At 44.6% G+C, this 15970-nt stretch overlaps 1 protein-coding gene across 1 annotated transcript in view; it reads right to left on the bottom strand.

Annotated features, from left to right (window-relative positions):
- The window catches only part of Tulp4 (TUB like protein 4), an 81624-nt gene extending 66329 nt beyond the window's left edge, over positions 1 to 15295 (bottom strand). Inside the window, exon 1 of the mRNA XM_051206109.1 lies at positions 15003 to 15295. Within this exon, the coding sequence (XP_051062066.1) occupies positions 15003 to 15254 (252 nt within the window). The 5' untranslated portion in view covers positions 15255 to 15295. The remainder of the gene's footprint in view (positions 1 to 15002) is intronic.
- Between the last annotated feature and the right edge of the window lie 675 nt (positions 15296 to 15970).

Below are 15970 nucleotides of genomic sequence, written 5' to 3' on the forward strand. Positions count from 1 at the left end.
CTGCTAACATGGAATCTAGAGACAAAGCCCCATTATATAACACTGGCTGCTCTTGCAGAGGACCCAAGTTCAGCTCCCAGCACTCACAGGGCAGCTCACAAGAAGCTGTAACTCCAGTTCCAGGAGACACAACACCTTCTGGCCTCTGTGGGATACACACATAGCATACACTCAGAGATACACACACACACACACACACACACACACACACACACACACACACACACAAAGTGATACAACAGCTTCTACCATGCAGTCAACACTCAAGTAGTTTAATTTCCAGACATCATTTTAGTAGGAAAAAAAAAAATATCCTAAGAAACACACTCTTAACTCCACAGCGGCAGGAACGGGAGATAAACCAACACTTGGTGTTTTATTCTAGTACCAGATAATTGGCCGGCCCAGGTCCCTGAAGACATAGCAGACACCCCTCCTAACTGCACTATTTTTAGACTCAGTAAATTATTTATAACCTGTACACACAACCTATGTTTTTGTTTCTATGTGATAAAATCGGCAAAGGAATGCTGACCCTGACCGACAGTAACCAGCTACGATAATTTCCAGGCTCCAATACAGAGGCTGTGTGGAGTGAAATTACAATAGTTTTTGTGTATAGATAAAATGCCGGTATGGAACAATCTAGACACCAAAGACCTTTGACAAGTGTACATTTAATCACTAAAACCCCAGGTATTAACTGGTCAAGCCTGAGCATCGATAATCGCAATCTGCCTATTATGCTGCCAGTACATATCCTACTTCCCAGGGACAAGCTTGGAGTGATCTATGAAGGACTACTTTGGGGACAAACAGCAAGAGTCTGGAGAAGTTAGTACAGATAGCCACGGAGCTGAGTTCACATCCCTGGCAAATGCGGATGCCACTCAAGTGAGTATTTTTAGATGCAGGACAGTTATGCAACAGCGCTGCTTCAATGATGCAATGGGGCTTCTCAGTAAAGGCCAGTAACAAGAATCTCACAACAGCTTTCCAACTGAAGCAGAGGATTTAAAAACTGACGTGTCTAAATATTTCTGAGGTAAAATAAATAATGCACCTAAAATTTTTTTACATTAATGATGAAAACATATGCTATAGTTCAAGAAAAAAATACAGGTGGGATGAAGAAATAACTTCTACACACTTTCAGCTACCAAAAGCCATTCGGATGCCCGTGGTCGGTATTGCTGCCACATGCCCAACTGATCTCAGTGGCCTGTGCCGCCACCTGAGGCCACGGTGATGTCTGAGCAACATGCTGAGCTGGCCCCACCTCTTGACTGCAAAGGGAGAGCTGGTCCCTCTTCTCGGTGGCCAACAGCACCTGCAGTGACTTGGGTTCAGTGATAAGCAGTGCAGGAGAGCCGGCCCGGCCCTTACCTACTGCACAGAAGAGGGGAGGCCTGGTGGAGGCCATGGCTGACTAATTACACAACCCTAAATAAAACACACTGGTTCCTCAAGTTAGACTTGGATGGTATCCTTACTTTGGTCTGCTGTTAGTTCCCAATCTGAGATGGATAGACCTTTGTTAAGAATAATGTCCCACAACACACACCTTAAGATAGACACTGCTTCCCCCATGAGAGATTGCCAACTCAGAAGGTAGCTCAGGGTCGGTTGTGTCTCAAGGCCCTGCACGCTGACAACCCACCAACATGGACAGGCAGGCACAGCAATGCCGAGTGCAAAGCCGGGGAAGCTGAACAAAAGTGCTTATGATTATTCCACAGCTACCCTTAGCCCAGCTGATCCCAACAATCGAGTCCCCCAAGGCCGGACCCAAAAGGCAGAGGCCTGAAGAATCATTGCCAGCTTCGACGATCCCAAGGCCAAAAGCTAAACAGCAAGCCTGATGCTTATTCACAGAAAGGCAGGTGAAATAATTAGAATAAAATGTAAAGCTTTTTGTGTGCCAAGGCCTACTCAACTTAAGAAGGGGAAAAAATGTGTATTTTAATATGTTTAAGTTCCAAGTTAGAGATCATGTTAGTTCCTTTGGAGAACATACATAACCAGGAAAGGACACTAAAATAACCACCAAAGGAAGATTCTTCTTCAGAAAAGAAAACGTGGGTGGGCTCCTCCCTTCAAGTTCCACCACACACACAATCATGAACAAGACTCACTTCCTTCTAGGTCGAAGGAGAAGAGGGAGTGGCTAGTGCTAAAACCCACACGGCGGAAAGGACCAAACGAAGAGACTTCCTGTGAGGGCTGCCTTCTGATACCACCTTTCTCCCTATCCAACATCAAAGAACGTGTACTCAAGGGAAGTGCTGAGCATAGCTGGTGGCTGAGAACCAGGCCCCCATGGATGGCACTGCGTGAACCCCCCCCCCCCCGGGTCTCACTCAAGCCGGCTGCTCGCTTGCCCTCTTAACCCCTACAAGCAGCTTGGTGGACACCGCTTGTCCTCGTTTCTTCTGCTGGGGGAGTGTCAGCCACACAAAGGGTCACTGCTTCAGAAAAAGAACACAACGGCACCATCAAATAAGTATTCTCCTCCAAGTCGTCTGTGTTTCGGTCAGGCCTTTAGAATCTTCCAGGAATTGTGTGTTATAACCCTACAAATGTTACTCCTGTCTTCCAATAAAGGGTCTCTAAATGGTCTTTTTATACCCAGGGAAAAGGAGATGTGTGATGTACAACTAACTAATAGACGACACCGCTTTTCTTACCCAGTTCTCTCTAAGAACCAACAAGTCCCTTCTTCTCTTGTCACTCACAGCGAGGCCTAAAGCAATTCACCAGGGAAGTCCCCTTTGTAAAAGGTACAAACTGCTCAAAACAAGACATAGCTGGTGTGGCACAGTGAGTTTCCTCCAAATGCCCCACACCTATTGAGTAGAGTGTGTCGGAAGACTGAGGGGTCTATTTGGATAAAAAGGAATCTTAACAGCCTACCTGAGGTGAACTGTGCCTGTGTGGTGGGTGTGTCCACTCTACACGTTTGTTTGGAGCCTTCTGCAGCTCTCGGGGTCTTGAGCTAACTCGCCCTATAGACGAGGCTGACCTAGAAGTCAAAGATCTGTTTGCCTCAACTTCCTGAGAGTTGTGATTCAGCATGCCTTGTATTTGACTTGGTTTTTGTTGTTGAGGCCACTGCTTAGATAGATAAGAGAGGACAATGACCAAACCTCCTAGATGATTCCCTCAGGCTCCCATGAGCTGGGATTGCAGCTGTGTTCTGGAAACTAAATTCTAAATAAGAGAGATGGGAAATACACTGTTCTGATGAAAATAAAATGGGCGGGGTTATTCTAAATAGAGTGGTGGCCCTGGCTGGAGATGTGTGGCTCAATTGGAAGAATTTTTGCCTCTATCAGTAATCAAAGAATAATCTTGGTGCATCACCAAAGATGGCACAACGGTAACTTGGCAAGGCCATTCTTTCTGGAGAAAAAAAAAAAGGTGTACCAGAACCCAGAGATGAACACACACACCAGAGCAGGCAGGTCACACGGAACCCAGAGATGAACGCACACACCAGAGCAGGCAGGTCACACGGAACCCAGAGATGAACGCACACACCAGAGCAGGCAGGTCACACGGAACCCAGAGATGAACGCACACACCAGAGCAGGCAGGTCACACGGAACCCAGAGATGAACGCACACACCAGAGCAGGCAGGTCACACGGAACCCAGAGATGAACGCACACACCAGAGCAGGCAGGTCACACGGCTTTTAATTTGGTGACTGTGTCTTTGTGTCTTTTCCCACTGGCTGGGGTCAGACCTCACAGCCTTTCACAACCGTCCAGTTTTAAAACAAGGCACGATGGAAACGGCAGGAAGGGGGAAAAGGTTGGGCCAGCTGCATCAATTCTGATCAGAGGTGTATGCACACGCATGTGCAGGTGTGTGCAAAGCAATGTTTTTCCCTCACACCATTTAAACTAAGTGTGGTAACTAACTCATGTCTGAAACCACATCACCTGGAAACGAGAGGTAAGAAGGAAGTTCAAAAGCTACACTTGGCCACCTGATAGCTTGAGGCCAGCCTGAAATGCGTCTTACACGCTCCCCAGAGTGGTCCTGGACTTTTAGTAGGGTGAGGACTCCCTGTAGAGAGATCTGGAGCACAACACTCGAAGCACACTCAAACCCACACGCCTCTTCTTTGCCTCTACGAATAGCTCCCTAACACTTGCATCAGTTTCTAAAAGAGCATCTACTGTTTAGTTCCAAACACTGCACGTCTTCCTCATCCCGAGACACACACCTCCACAACGGAGAAGCAGAACCGAGAGGAAATGAAGGGCTGAAAGCCACAAGTCAGGCACTTCTCCTGGGGAGAACAGCATTTGTGTGGTACTTTCTCAGTCTCCTGGAATCAGGACCATTCACTCCACACACGTGGACTTAGGTCAGGGTCAGCAGGATGTCTAGCCTTACTTCCTAAGTGGCTGACAGTGTAAGCCTGAGGGGGCATAAGCCGTGCCTTCTGAGTACAGTGTGAGGCCCTGAAGCAGCACAATGGACAGACCCGAGGGTCAGCATCACAGTTAGTTATAACGGAGTTGAAAGCTGCTTTGCTGGGCTCTGACCAACAAGCCATTAGGCACCTGAGTTCTTGGAGACTTTTCTGGGCACAGGATCACACCTTTGGTGTAGCTCTGCCAGCTGACGAACATGAGGGCAGATGGTATACAGCTCTCTCTGCTAATCTAATGGAGCTGCTGGCATCTGTCGGCCTGCTGGCTTACCCTGGGCATTTTTATGTAAGATCTCAGAGGTACAACACCGGCAATGCCGACACCTGGGAAAGGCAATCCTCTCAGAATGTTCTTCCCACAGAAGCCATCAGAATGTTTTTCCCACAGAAGCCAACATTCACATCCCAAGCCACCTGGCAGAAGACAGACCTCCAACAAATGGTACTGGCCAACAGTGGGCACAAACAGGCCTCTGCTCAGCCCCGCCCTTCTCAACAGCAGCATACCCTTTCCTGTGTTCATTCAAGAAAGCACGGCCTTAGAAAAAAGCTCTCATTTCTGAACACACAAAATCTTGGCTGGGGAACAGATTAAGCAAATCACAACTCAGAAAGAAGTGACCCTCGTAGTGGCAGCTTGCTTCACCAAAGAAGTGAAGCCAACCCCTCCTCTTCCCCACAGGGGTCACGTCACGTCAGCACACCTGAAGCCACGGCCCTAGGAAGCTGCCGCCACAGCAAGACCAGTGGGAAAACAAGATGCCACTACAGACCAGTCTCAGCGGCTACCTGCACACAGACTGAGAAACTAAAGAGGTTTTTAAATTCACAATTATCTCACTAACTACAATTCTAACTACCTCAGTGCTATCTTCTCCTTAGTTCAGCTATGTATAGACGAGTTTTAAGACAGATTGCCTGGCATGTCTGAGTGTCCTTAATTAGTGCTTGCCTTGCTGTAAGGAAGCCATACATAAGGCTCTCTAATGATTACAAAATGTAGTTGATTTCTCTTACCAGCAGTACTCGATTCTACTTATAAGCTAGAAGTAAATATGCATGGATTCTTCTATAGCCTGCATTTAAAAAAAGGCTTTATCCCATCCACACATTAATCAGGCCCCATCCTGCTTAGTTTCCAAAGGCAGGTGACATCAGAAACATACAGGGTAGTATGGCCTAAGACTAAAACAAAACTTTCTAACTCTGAATCAAACTCTGGCAATGAAGACTACCACATTTGACTATGTTAAAAAAGAAACAAACAAAAAAACCCCAAACAAACAAACAAACAAAAAAAAAAACTAGTAAGCCATTTTCAGGGCAGAACTCCAATAAGCAAGTCAAAAATGACATAAAATATTGACAAATATTTTTTATTCATGCCAAAGATGAAGGACTGATGTCCCCAATATACAGACTCTTTTTTTTTTCTTCTTTTTTTAAGGCATGGTCTTATGTAGCCCAGTGCTCACATTCCAAGTCAATTACCGTCATCACTTTGCTAGCAACGAAGAACTTACAGAAGCTTGAAGGTTTGAGATCCATATAGTTCAGCAGTAAGTGCAGTTAGCACACTCAAGGCTCTAGTTCAATACCTGGCACCAAAAGTTAATAAATTAATTAAATAAAATATGAACAAACTGAGAGTGACCAAAATTCCTAAACATCAGTGGATGAAGGGGACCGAGCACAGTGGCACACGCAGTAATCTGATTACTTAGAGCCAGGAGGCCTCAGAGTCTGAGGTTGGCCTGAGCAGCACAGTAAGACCCATAATTCATACGGCAGAAAAAACTGGGCCATGGACATTTGGGAAAACAAAACCTCAACTTCACTCTTAAAAAGAGACGCCCAGAACAGTACGGTGTCTGATATGGGGGGGGCATAATTTCTTTTTATCATTGTTTTTTTTATCGAGTCTGAGTCACTTCTATGAATATACTTTCGAGGCCCACCCATTTTCCTGCGAATTTCATTTTTCCTTACAGCTGAATCATTTTGCATTTTGTGTATGTACCAGATTCTCCCTACCCATTCATCTGTTAGTGGACTAGCCTCGAGGTCTACCTATAAACAGAACAAGAAACTAGGAAGATTAAAGAACGGAAAAGGCTGTATTCACAGTTATCTCACTAATTCTAACTTCTGGGCGGTCATCTCCAAATAGCAACCAGTGACAGGGCTAGTGTGTCATAACCTGAGACTGGAGGGCAGGAGAGGCAGGAAGACAAAATACAGCAAAAGGACACCTGGGCCATGGAAAAGACGAAGATGCGCATGGGAAAATCCCAGCACACACATCCATCCCCTCGCACAGGAAGAGGAGGCATCTCAGGAGTGCAAACCACAGACTGCAGCAACAAGTTAACAACAAGGGCATCTCAGGAAGAGTGACTATCCCTGTACATGTTGATCCATCCTTCGTGTATGCTTAATGTAATGCTTTTCCAAGGTTCTAAGACTTGCCTTTTTGATTTCTATAGGAAGCCTGCCTGAAATTACACAGTACAGAACAACAGCTAAAGCAAATGAATACTAGCAAGGTGGCTAATGCAAATTTAGATATGCTGAATTCCAGGACTAAACACTTCTTTTTAAAAGAACACAACTACCACTCAAAAACTTTATATCAGTTATATGCAGAAATAATATTTTGAGTATATTAGGTTATGTCATATTAAAATTAATTCACTTGCCTATTGTTAAAAACAACTACTTAGAATTTAATGTTGGATATGTGGTTAATACTATACTCATACTGCATAATGGTCATCTGGAATGTGATTCACCGATTTCTTTTTGAATTTTAAGAAGTCACCAGCTTTTAATCCCAGCACTAGGAAGGCAGAGGCACATAGATCTCTGGGAATTCTGGGCCAGCTTGGTCTACAGAGTGAGTTCCAGGATAGAAAGGGCTGTGTAGAGACCCTGACTCAAAAAAAAAAAAAAAAAGTAAAATAAAAGCAATAGAAAATTTAAGAACTCTTGTGCTCTCAAACAATTCCTTTGGTAAACAGAAAAATGTTTCATATTGAAGATCCTAACTCCAGTAGGTGATTTCAATGTTAAAAATAGGTAATTTGGTATTTTAAGTATAATTAAAAGGAAAACTAAGTACTCTTGCTCATGTTAAGTCATTCCCTACGTGATCACAATCAATTACTTTTGTTTTCAGTGTGAATAAAACCATTTCCCAAAGTCCTAAATATCAACTCAGAGCATCTTACAAAGTCATTAAACATATACTTCTGCTACCAAGAAGTCTATAAACTTTAACAATTAGTGCTTCCAATGTAATTTTCTACTCAATGCTCATTCCTGAGGGTCTAAAAATATAAGCAAAGAAAGAAAATACTTAACAGTTTATACACTGTTAGATGGGTGGGTTACACAGGGAGGTGAAAAATGATACTACTGCCCTAAACAGAAGGCATTCTAGGATAAAGAAAGATCTCTCAGACAGAGACAGTTTCTTCTGTATCTTTGAAGATCAAATCTAACTAGGCCAAGTGGAAAAACAACATATGTCACTGAGCACTCCCTAAAACAGCAACAATGAGGGAGAGAAACCAAATGTAGGTTGCCAGAAGGTACAATGAAAGAACCCAGCAGTGCAATCTTAGGCAGAGCATACAGGCCTGTTTGTTTGGAAGCTCAGAGTCAAGTGTGTGTATAGACCCAACTAGAATTCCTTTCTACCCCATCCCAAACCACATCCCAGGGCAGCCTTCACTTTTAGACCAAAAACAATAGAACAAACAACAACAGTCTCCTAAAAAAAATGACTCCATTTGTACAATTAGACCTAAAGGGCCCATTGAAATGTCTACTAACAATCCTGTGTGCCCTGCAGGCCACAGGTCAGGTCCTGTTGTTTTGAGAAGCAGGCTGCACAAGCTCCCTAGAAGACACGCTCAGCATTGCCTTGCAGTCCCCAGACTCATGGTGGAACTAGAGACAGCAGCCTGGTCCTCTCGCAGTGGGATGTCCCCTACCCCTACAGCTCCCATCAGCTGCTGTAACCCTGCTGGGCTTCTAACCCACTCTCCACTCCTCCATTCAGCAATCACCAGGCCATTCAGCACAGGTCCTCAGCTCCACTTTCCAGCCAGCCAAGGAAATGCAAAATGCAAATGAAGAAACCCCTAAGGACTATGACAGGCTCAAACCACAGAGTGATGGGGAAAACTCACTGGCATCTCCAGGTTCTTGTGTCCCAGGACAGTGTACCCTACCAGGAGCACATGGATAGAAATAGCAAGGGTTTATAAATACAGACAAAAACACTCCCATCCTTGGGATCTGGGAAGGCATCTACTAGGACCCAAGGCTTAATTAATACCTTCACAGGCAGGCCATTTACACAGCACCTTCCTCTCCCGCCTTTGCATATAGCCATTGGCTTTTTCTCGAATTATGTTCCATTTGTTGCATTAGCACAGGCAGGGAGAGATTTCAAGTCCTCTGCAGGCCGGCTTCTTTCACTCAGTCCCTATTCCCTTACTGCAGGAGGACAGCGGGTCTGAGAACACGTTTTCAGAATAAGAAAATGCGTTAAGGTTCTATTGCTGAGATGAAACACCATGACCAAACACCAAGTTGGGGAGAAAAGGCTTTATCTGGTTTGCACTTCCCATTGCCGTTCATCACTGAAGGAAAAAGGACAGAAACTCAAGCAGGGCAGGACGCTGAAGGCAGGAACTGAAGCAGAAGTCAGGGAGGGTGCTGCTTAACTGCCTCGCTTCCCCTGGCTTGCTCAGCCTGCTTCCTAAGAGAATGTAGGAACACTAGCCAAGGGATGACCCCACCCACAAGGGGCTGGGCCCTCCCCTGAGGGTCACCAATTGAGAAAACGCCTCACATCTGGATCTCACGGAGGCATTTGTTCAACTGAGGCTGGGCCTCTGATGATTCTAGCTTGTATCACATTGATTAAAAAAAAAAAAAAAAAAAAAAAAAAAAAAAAAACAGTCAGTAAGAAAGAAAGGAAGAAAAGGGGGGGGAGGAGAGGGGACAAATGTGATATAATTCCTTCACTGGGGAAGAACAAGAATAAGATCCCCGGGGCTTGCTGACTAGCCAGCCTTACCTAGTATGTGAGACCCTGTCTCAAAAACTAAGATAGACAGCTCCCTAAGAATGAGGGGTAACTAACCTCTGGAACACACACACACACACACACACACACACACAGAGAGAGAGAGAGAGAGAGAGAGAGAGAGAGAGAAAGAGAGAGAGAGAATTAAACCAGTTTAGTAATACAAAAATCTTAAAATCTATTTTCAGCGAAGTAAAAGGCTCTAGGATCCAAAAAGAGTAAGAAGCAAAGGGACTACCCAAGATGATGATCACAAAAGGGAATTCTGAAATCAGATAGGCAACAAGCCCCTGACCAACTGCAACAGAGATGCAGGAGCACAAATGATTCCCAGGTGGAGGGCTCCAGGGACAAAATTAGTAACAAGTGAACCGCACAGTGGATGGAATCATAGTGAAGATAAAAGCACTACACAGAATACCCATTTCTGTATTCACATCTGATTTTTAACATTTCCTTCTCTGAAAATGATGATCTTTTCATGTGTTTGGGGTTCCCACAAACGGGGCTCCTGCTGCCTTTTGTTAGGACCGTGTCTGGCCCCACTTGACCGGCCTTTCTCTCTCAACTCCAGCATTTCCCTCAACTGCTCAGTGTCCAAAGCACGTTACAGCCACTCACAGCCACTCACTGTCTCTCTGCTCGACACAGCGCCCCTTCATTTCACCTTCTGGAGACAATGCCACGTGGAAGAAATACAGAGTAAAGTCAAATCCCAAGTCTGCCCTCATATAGTCCTTGTAGCCTCAAAAAAGCTCTCGTCTCTGAGCGGCAAATCGTTCTACTGTGTACAAGGTCAATTAAGGTGAAGAGAGTTGTTCAAGGGCTAAAACATACTGAACATAAGAGTACACGCAGAATCATGAAGCACATGACAGACAGGTGTCAGTAACAGCAATACCCAAGCCACCTGAGTGGTGGCCACTGTGATGCCCAAGTCATCGAGGCTGGAACAGTTCCTGTTGTATCACTGTACAGGAAAGCCCAGCAGGGTCCAGAGTTAAGCCATCACACTGAGCTCAGGGACCACTCGTTCTCTGGCTGGCCCAGAGAGCTTCTCTGATGACGTGGGTCCACAGAGTACCATCCCCGAGGTCCTACAGCACTCGGTAGTGATCACTCAGGACAACAGCTACCACACTTCTTCAGGTATGGCCTTACCAAAGAGGGTAGTGAAGCTGGCTGTGCAAAGGTCTTAAAATGTATTACCATACATGTGCACGGAGGAGCAACTGACTATGCCAGACAACTCCTGGGAGTCAGAGCTGTCCTCCCACCATGGGTCCCCGGGCTACACAGCCCATCCATTACACAGTAAGAGCTTTTGCTCTCTGAATCAAGAGAACAGCCAGTAGAAAGAACCACCCATCACCATCACTGTACTATCCTACTTGCTAACTACAAATAGACTATCTATGAAGAGTCTATGAAAAATAAAAGCTTTGTGGCCTTTGCTGGCTTTAACACTGAATGAATTTTCCCAGTAGAATTAGTCTATATATTACTAAATTTTAAATTCTGCAAAATGCTTCTGAAAGTTTTCAAAGCAATAACAAAACCCATTTTTTTATATGCTAACCTAACAATTAAAAAAATTACAGATTTAAGATAGTGAGTTATCCTTGTGCTCTGGGGTGCAGAGATGACAGAGTCATAAAACTGGACGTAAAAGATCCTTCTCATAATCCACACATTCCTGCTTTTTCTACAATTGTGATGAGTGCCATGCAGTGGTTTTAAACAAGGGGAAAATGTACTTTAGAAATGATTTTATAATATTTTAGTAACTCTTAGGGAAAGTAAATATATACTGTTAAGTACAATCTCCAGGAAAGCTAAGTGATAGCGTCAAGGGGAAAGAGCTGTGAAGAAGCTTGTACTAGGTGTGGTGGTGAAGAGAGATGGGGAAAAGCAGATATGATATGGTTTAGAACCGATAGGCAGATGAGAGAAGCCTGGCTGCTGGCTCTTCACCTACTGGCCCGGGGCACTGAGAGCCCCAGTGTGGCGGCAGGGGCCGTGGGAAGGAGTGACTTGAGACTACCGAGGTCCAATCTTCAATCTCATACACCAAATTGGACAATGCAATCTGGAACCAGAGAGAGAAAACAGAGGGGACAGAAACGTAGGTAGGATTAAAGACAGAGACATAACTTTAAAAAAGCTGTACCCCTCTAACATTCAAAGATGAGAGAAAACCCAAGTGGAGAGAAGAGTAATAACAGGGGCGCCTGGTACTCAGCTCTACTGACGTCACAGGTACATCAAGCGCAGAAAGGAGACCTGTGGGCTCATCACTGTAAGGTCACCGGGAACAGTTTGAAAGACTAAGTGGCATTTTCTTGTAAGTCGGCCAAACCCTCTGGGCAGACAACTTCAGCAAAGTGCAAGCACAGGAGTCTGCTCAATGTGCGCAGGGGGAGCATGTCACAGAAAGGTTCTCATAGCAAGTGACCCAGGCCACCATACTGTAGTGGAAGGGGAGCACGTACGGCTGGCTTCTAGAAGCGCTCAGAATTAAACATTCATGTCCGCAGCTGAAGTGCTGGGAAGACAGTAAGGAACCTCACCCTTATCAGGTCAGGTCTTGGCATTCTATTAACAAAAATTCCCATTTCAGAACCCTTGCATTTCAAAAGTGTGGGTTCAGAAGTGTGCATTTAATACGAGTTTTGAGAAAAGCTGAAGCGCCTCAGAGGGGTCTGAATTAAACTCCAGCTCTCCTCCATACACACTGCATGAACTTCGACAAAAGGTCCAGCTCGATGAGCTCGGATGGTGTCTGTTGTGGCTCTTCTGGGAACCGTGGGGACAGTTACTAGGTCGGAAACTTCTGGTACCAAGGTTGGTACTGGAAAGCGGGACGGCTGTCCCCGTGTGCTCAGGGCTCCCTGGATTTACCATGGAGAGTAGTACCACATCTTGGGAAACTAGAACAGTTGGTCACTCCACTCGGCAGGCAGTCACAAATGGGACACATTCCAATGTGAGAAAAATAGAAGTCGATGGAGAATAAAAATGTACAGCCAGGGAAAAATGACTGGAAACAGTTTCAACAATGAAGCAGGTCGCGCCCGAGGTGGCGGAGCCCTCACTTCCCACAGCCTCCCACAGCCTCATGTGTGTATCCTGCAGGCCTCTTTCCAGAACAGAGGTGGCAGCAGCCACTCCAGGGGGCCCTTCTCCAGAGGCAGAACCAGAAAAACTGCAGAGGGGAGGGCCTAAAATGACATGCAGGCCCAACAACCTGCATGAGCATACTGTGAGCATCCCAGACTGAGAGATTTTGAGCTGAGGCTACACTGTTTGAGGATTTCAAAACTACAGCACTGTGAGACCTGAACTATATGCTGCTTTTAGCAAACATATTCATGCAGGTTTATTACATATCTTTAAGTTACGTTTTGTATACCTACTGCAGTAAGTTTGAAAATAGCTGTTAAATATAATTCCTCAAAGTATATATAATTCCTCAAATTCTCCAAGAGTTAATAAAAATATTATATATATGCATATATATAAAACTTTTAGAAAGAAAAGTTCAAACTCATCAGAAAGGTATTAGTAAATTAAACTCACAGCTGGCTTTACAACTGAAATTCTCACATTTCAACAGTAGAGTGTAAAATGGTATAACCACTTTGGAAAACTACTTGGCAATTACTGCTCTTAAATACATACCAATACTACGGCTCAGAAATTGCACTTTCTGAGTGCAGAGCTAGCTCTACAAACGATATATATTGTGCATGAATGTTCATAGCAGTTGTGGTTATTAATAGCCAAAAACTGGAAGAAATCCAAATGCTCATCTATAGAATGGACAAGTGGTGTATCTTATGTCAACGGGAACTAACAGCAGTTAAAGGACAGTCTAACAATGTACACCATAGGAGTGGATCTTAGACTTTACACTGAGTGACACTATACAATGAGAAACACGGGTTACCTTTCAGAGGGGTGTGTCTCACTGGGCACAGTAGCAACTCTGTACAATATCTGACAGATGGACACTGCACCAACAACATCTATAACAACATCTATGAAACAAAGAGTAAGCTCGCAGACCTGCAGTGAACCTGCTGAAGCTTTGATCTTCGACTACAGCTTTCGTAACTATGAACAATAAATCTATATTGTTTATAAACTATCTAGCCCAAGATATTTTATTACAGAATCAAAAATGGTCCAAGATGAATATAAAGTCAGAGAAAGAACAGCAGCAGGTACTGGAATACTCCATAATTAATGTGGTGAACGTTTACATGTGAGAATACACGTTATATTGCTATAGTATGAATGCTGAGCTCCTCTCTAAATCCCTAAGTTGAAATATAACCTAAAGGGAAGGCCTTTATCAAGGGACTAAGTCAGGAGAGCAGAGCAGAGCCCTCCTCAACAGGATTGGTATTCTCACAGGAGATCCCAGAGGGTCTCTAACCCTATCCCCAACAAGAAATAATAGACAGTATACCCCCATCATCTCCACAAAACCCTCTGAGTTGGCAACCCAGATTCCAGACCAACCTCCAGAACTGTGGGAAGTGAGTCTGCATTGATCATAAACTACCAAATCTATGGTATTTACTTATAGCTGTCTGAGTGGATTAAGACACGTATCTCAAAAATATTCTTGCTTTTGCATAACCATCCAATGACATTTTAAAATACCCCAGATCGTCACAGATTCCTCATAAGAAACACTCAAATAAGCTAATGAGCAATGAAGCAATTACCATGGTGCTATATATAAATAAACTCAGCAAGGAACTATCCATCCTGGCCCTCTTATAAATACAGTTGTTAGCACTCAAGCATCCCTCAACAAATAGTAGAATAAACTTCACATATATAATGCCACTTTTGGGTTTCAGAAGGCCAGAAGAATCTATGTATAAATACAGAACATACAAACATCAGTAACACAGAGCCTACGCAGTGTGAAAACAGTGGATGTTGTCAGATCAGTGAAACACAGGCTGGTGTGTGGCACTGACCACGCCCATGGCTCCACCCCCGAGATAGTCCTTCTCTGGTGCTCAGCCATCACCTCAGAAACACAGTAATTAGCTACTCCAGTGGAGGCAGCCCCACTGAGCCTGAGGATAGAATACGCCCTTCTCGGTCATGGAAACCAGGAACCTAAAAAGCTGGTTAGGGTCGTTTGTGTGATGCTTCTACCGTAATCAGATACCCCACAGTGGGCAGCCCCCAAAAGGCTGCGCCCTTCTCGGGTGGGGGAGGGGAGCAAGAAAGGAGGGGCACACGTGACTTACTTGTGGAAGGACAGGGCACTGTGAACAATGCCCACTGCAGACAGGAGATGAAATTCACAGCATCAAGTCTCACTGCCACCAAGTCTAAGAAACGGGAATAAAGTTTGGGGACCAGGGAGGAGGCTGAAAAAGACCACTAGAAGTGACCACAGAGAAAAGGAAGCAAAATGACAGCTCACCTCACTGTTGTGGCCTCGAAGGTTGAAGTTTATCCTCTGCGGAGTACTCCTATCTCTGCGACAGTGACTAGAGGTGAAAGTCACCCCCACCACACCACGCCCATTGCCCGTGGCCAACCATCCTTCTTCATAGTAGCGCCTTCTGCACACAGGCTTCTCCTTCTCGCTCTTGGGGACACGCCCTTTCCAGGACAGGCAGAGGATGTTGGAGTCACTGCACAGCACAGGCCCGTGTTCCACTGATGCATACATACTTTTTTCAATAAATTATTTCACTTAAAAAGAATGGAAAATTTCAAACCAAGTTCTTTCATTGGCTTATTTTTGTGGCTGGACTTGGTTGGGTTTTGTTGTTTGTTGTTGTTTTCTCCTTTAGTTACGACTGATTTAGAGTCTAATTAGGGCAATACTTTATCAAGATCCACCAAATGCATAGTGAAAAACTTCCTCTGTAAAAGATAACACCAGTCTGCTAAGAAAGGTAATGCCTAAAAACACATGGGGTCCGTTTTCATTTTCAAGCTCTTAGGGGGAAAACATGCCAATCCTTTGGAGAAAGAACTTATTAGTAAGTGGTGATGGAGAATCAGTTCTCTTCGTCTTTACCCAGTTTGGTTATTCTCGGCCTGAGATTCCAGTTTTGTGCAATGTGATTCCAGAGATAAAGAGTTGCGGACACAATGATTTCAAGTAACTTAAGGCGGTAAGAATCCCTCTAGCTGGAATTTTCTACTTAAAAGTTCAAACGAAGACAATGAACATACAAGATCATCATCTTTGCGAAGCCACCCTCCGACACATTTTCTGAACTAGACAGATTTCTGCTGTACAGCTGAAAAAGGTTGCATACGGGAAAAGGCACACTAACGTGCAAAATCAGGCTGGAGCTCGGGTGCAGACAGCAGCCCAAATTTTAGGAAGAAAAACCCTTTTCCCCACTGTTCACAATCAGAAGCTCCCTGTCTCAA

The sequence above is a fragment of the Phodopus roborovskii genome, unplaced genomic scaffold (assembly GCF_943737965.1).
Source record: "Phodopus roborovskii unplaced genomic scaffold, PHOROB, whole genome shotgun sequence".
NCBI classification, from domain to species: Eukaryota; Metazoa; Chordata; class Mammalia; order Rodentia; family Cricetidae; genus Phodopus; species Phodopus roborovskii.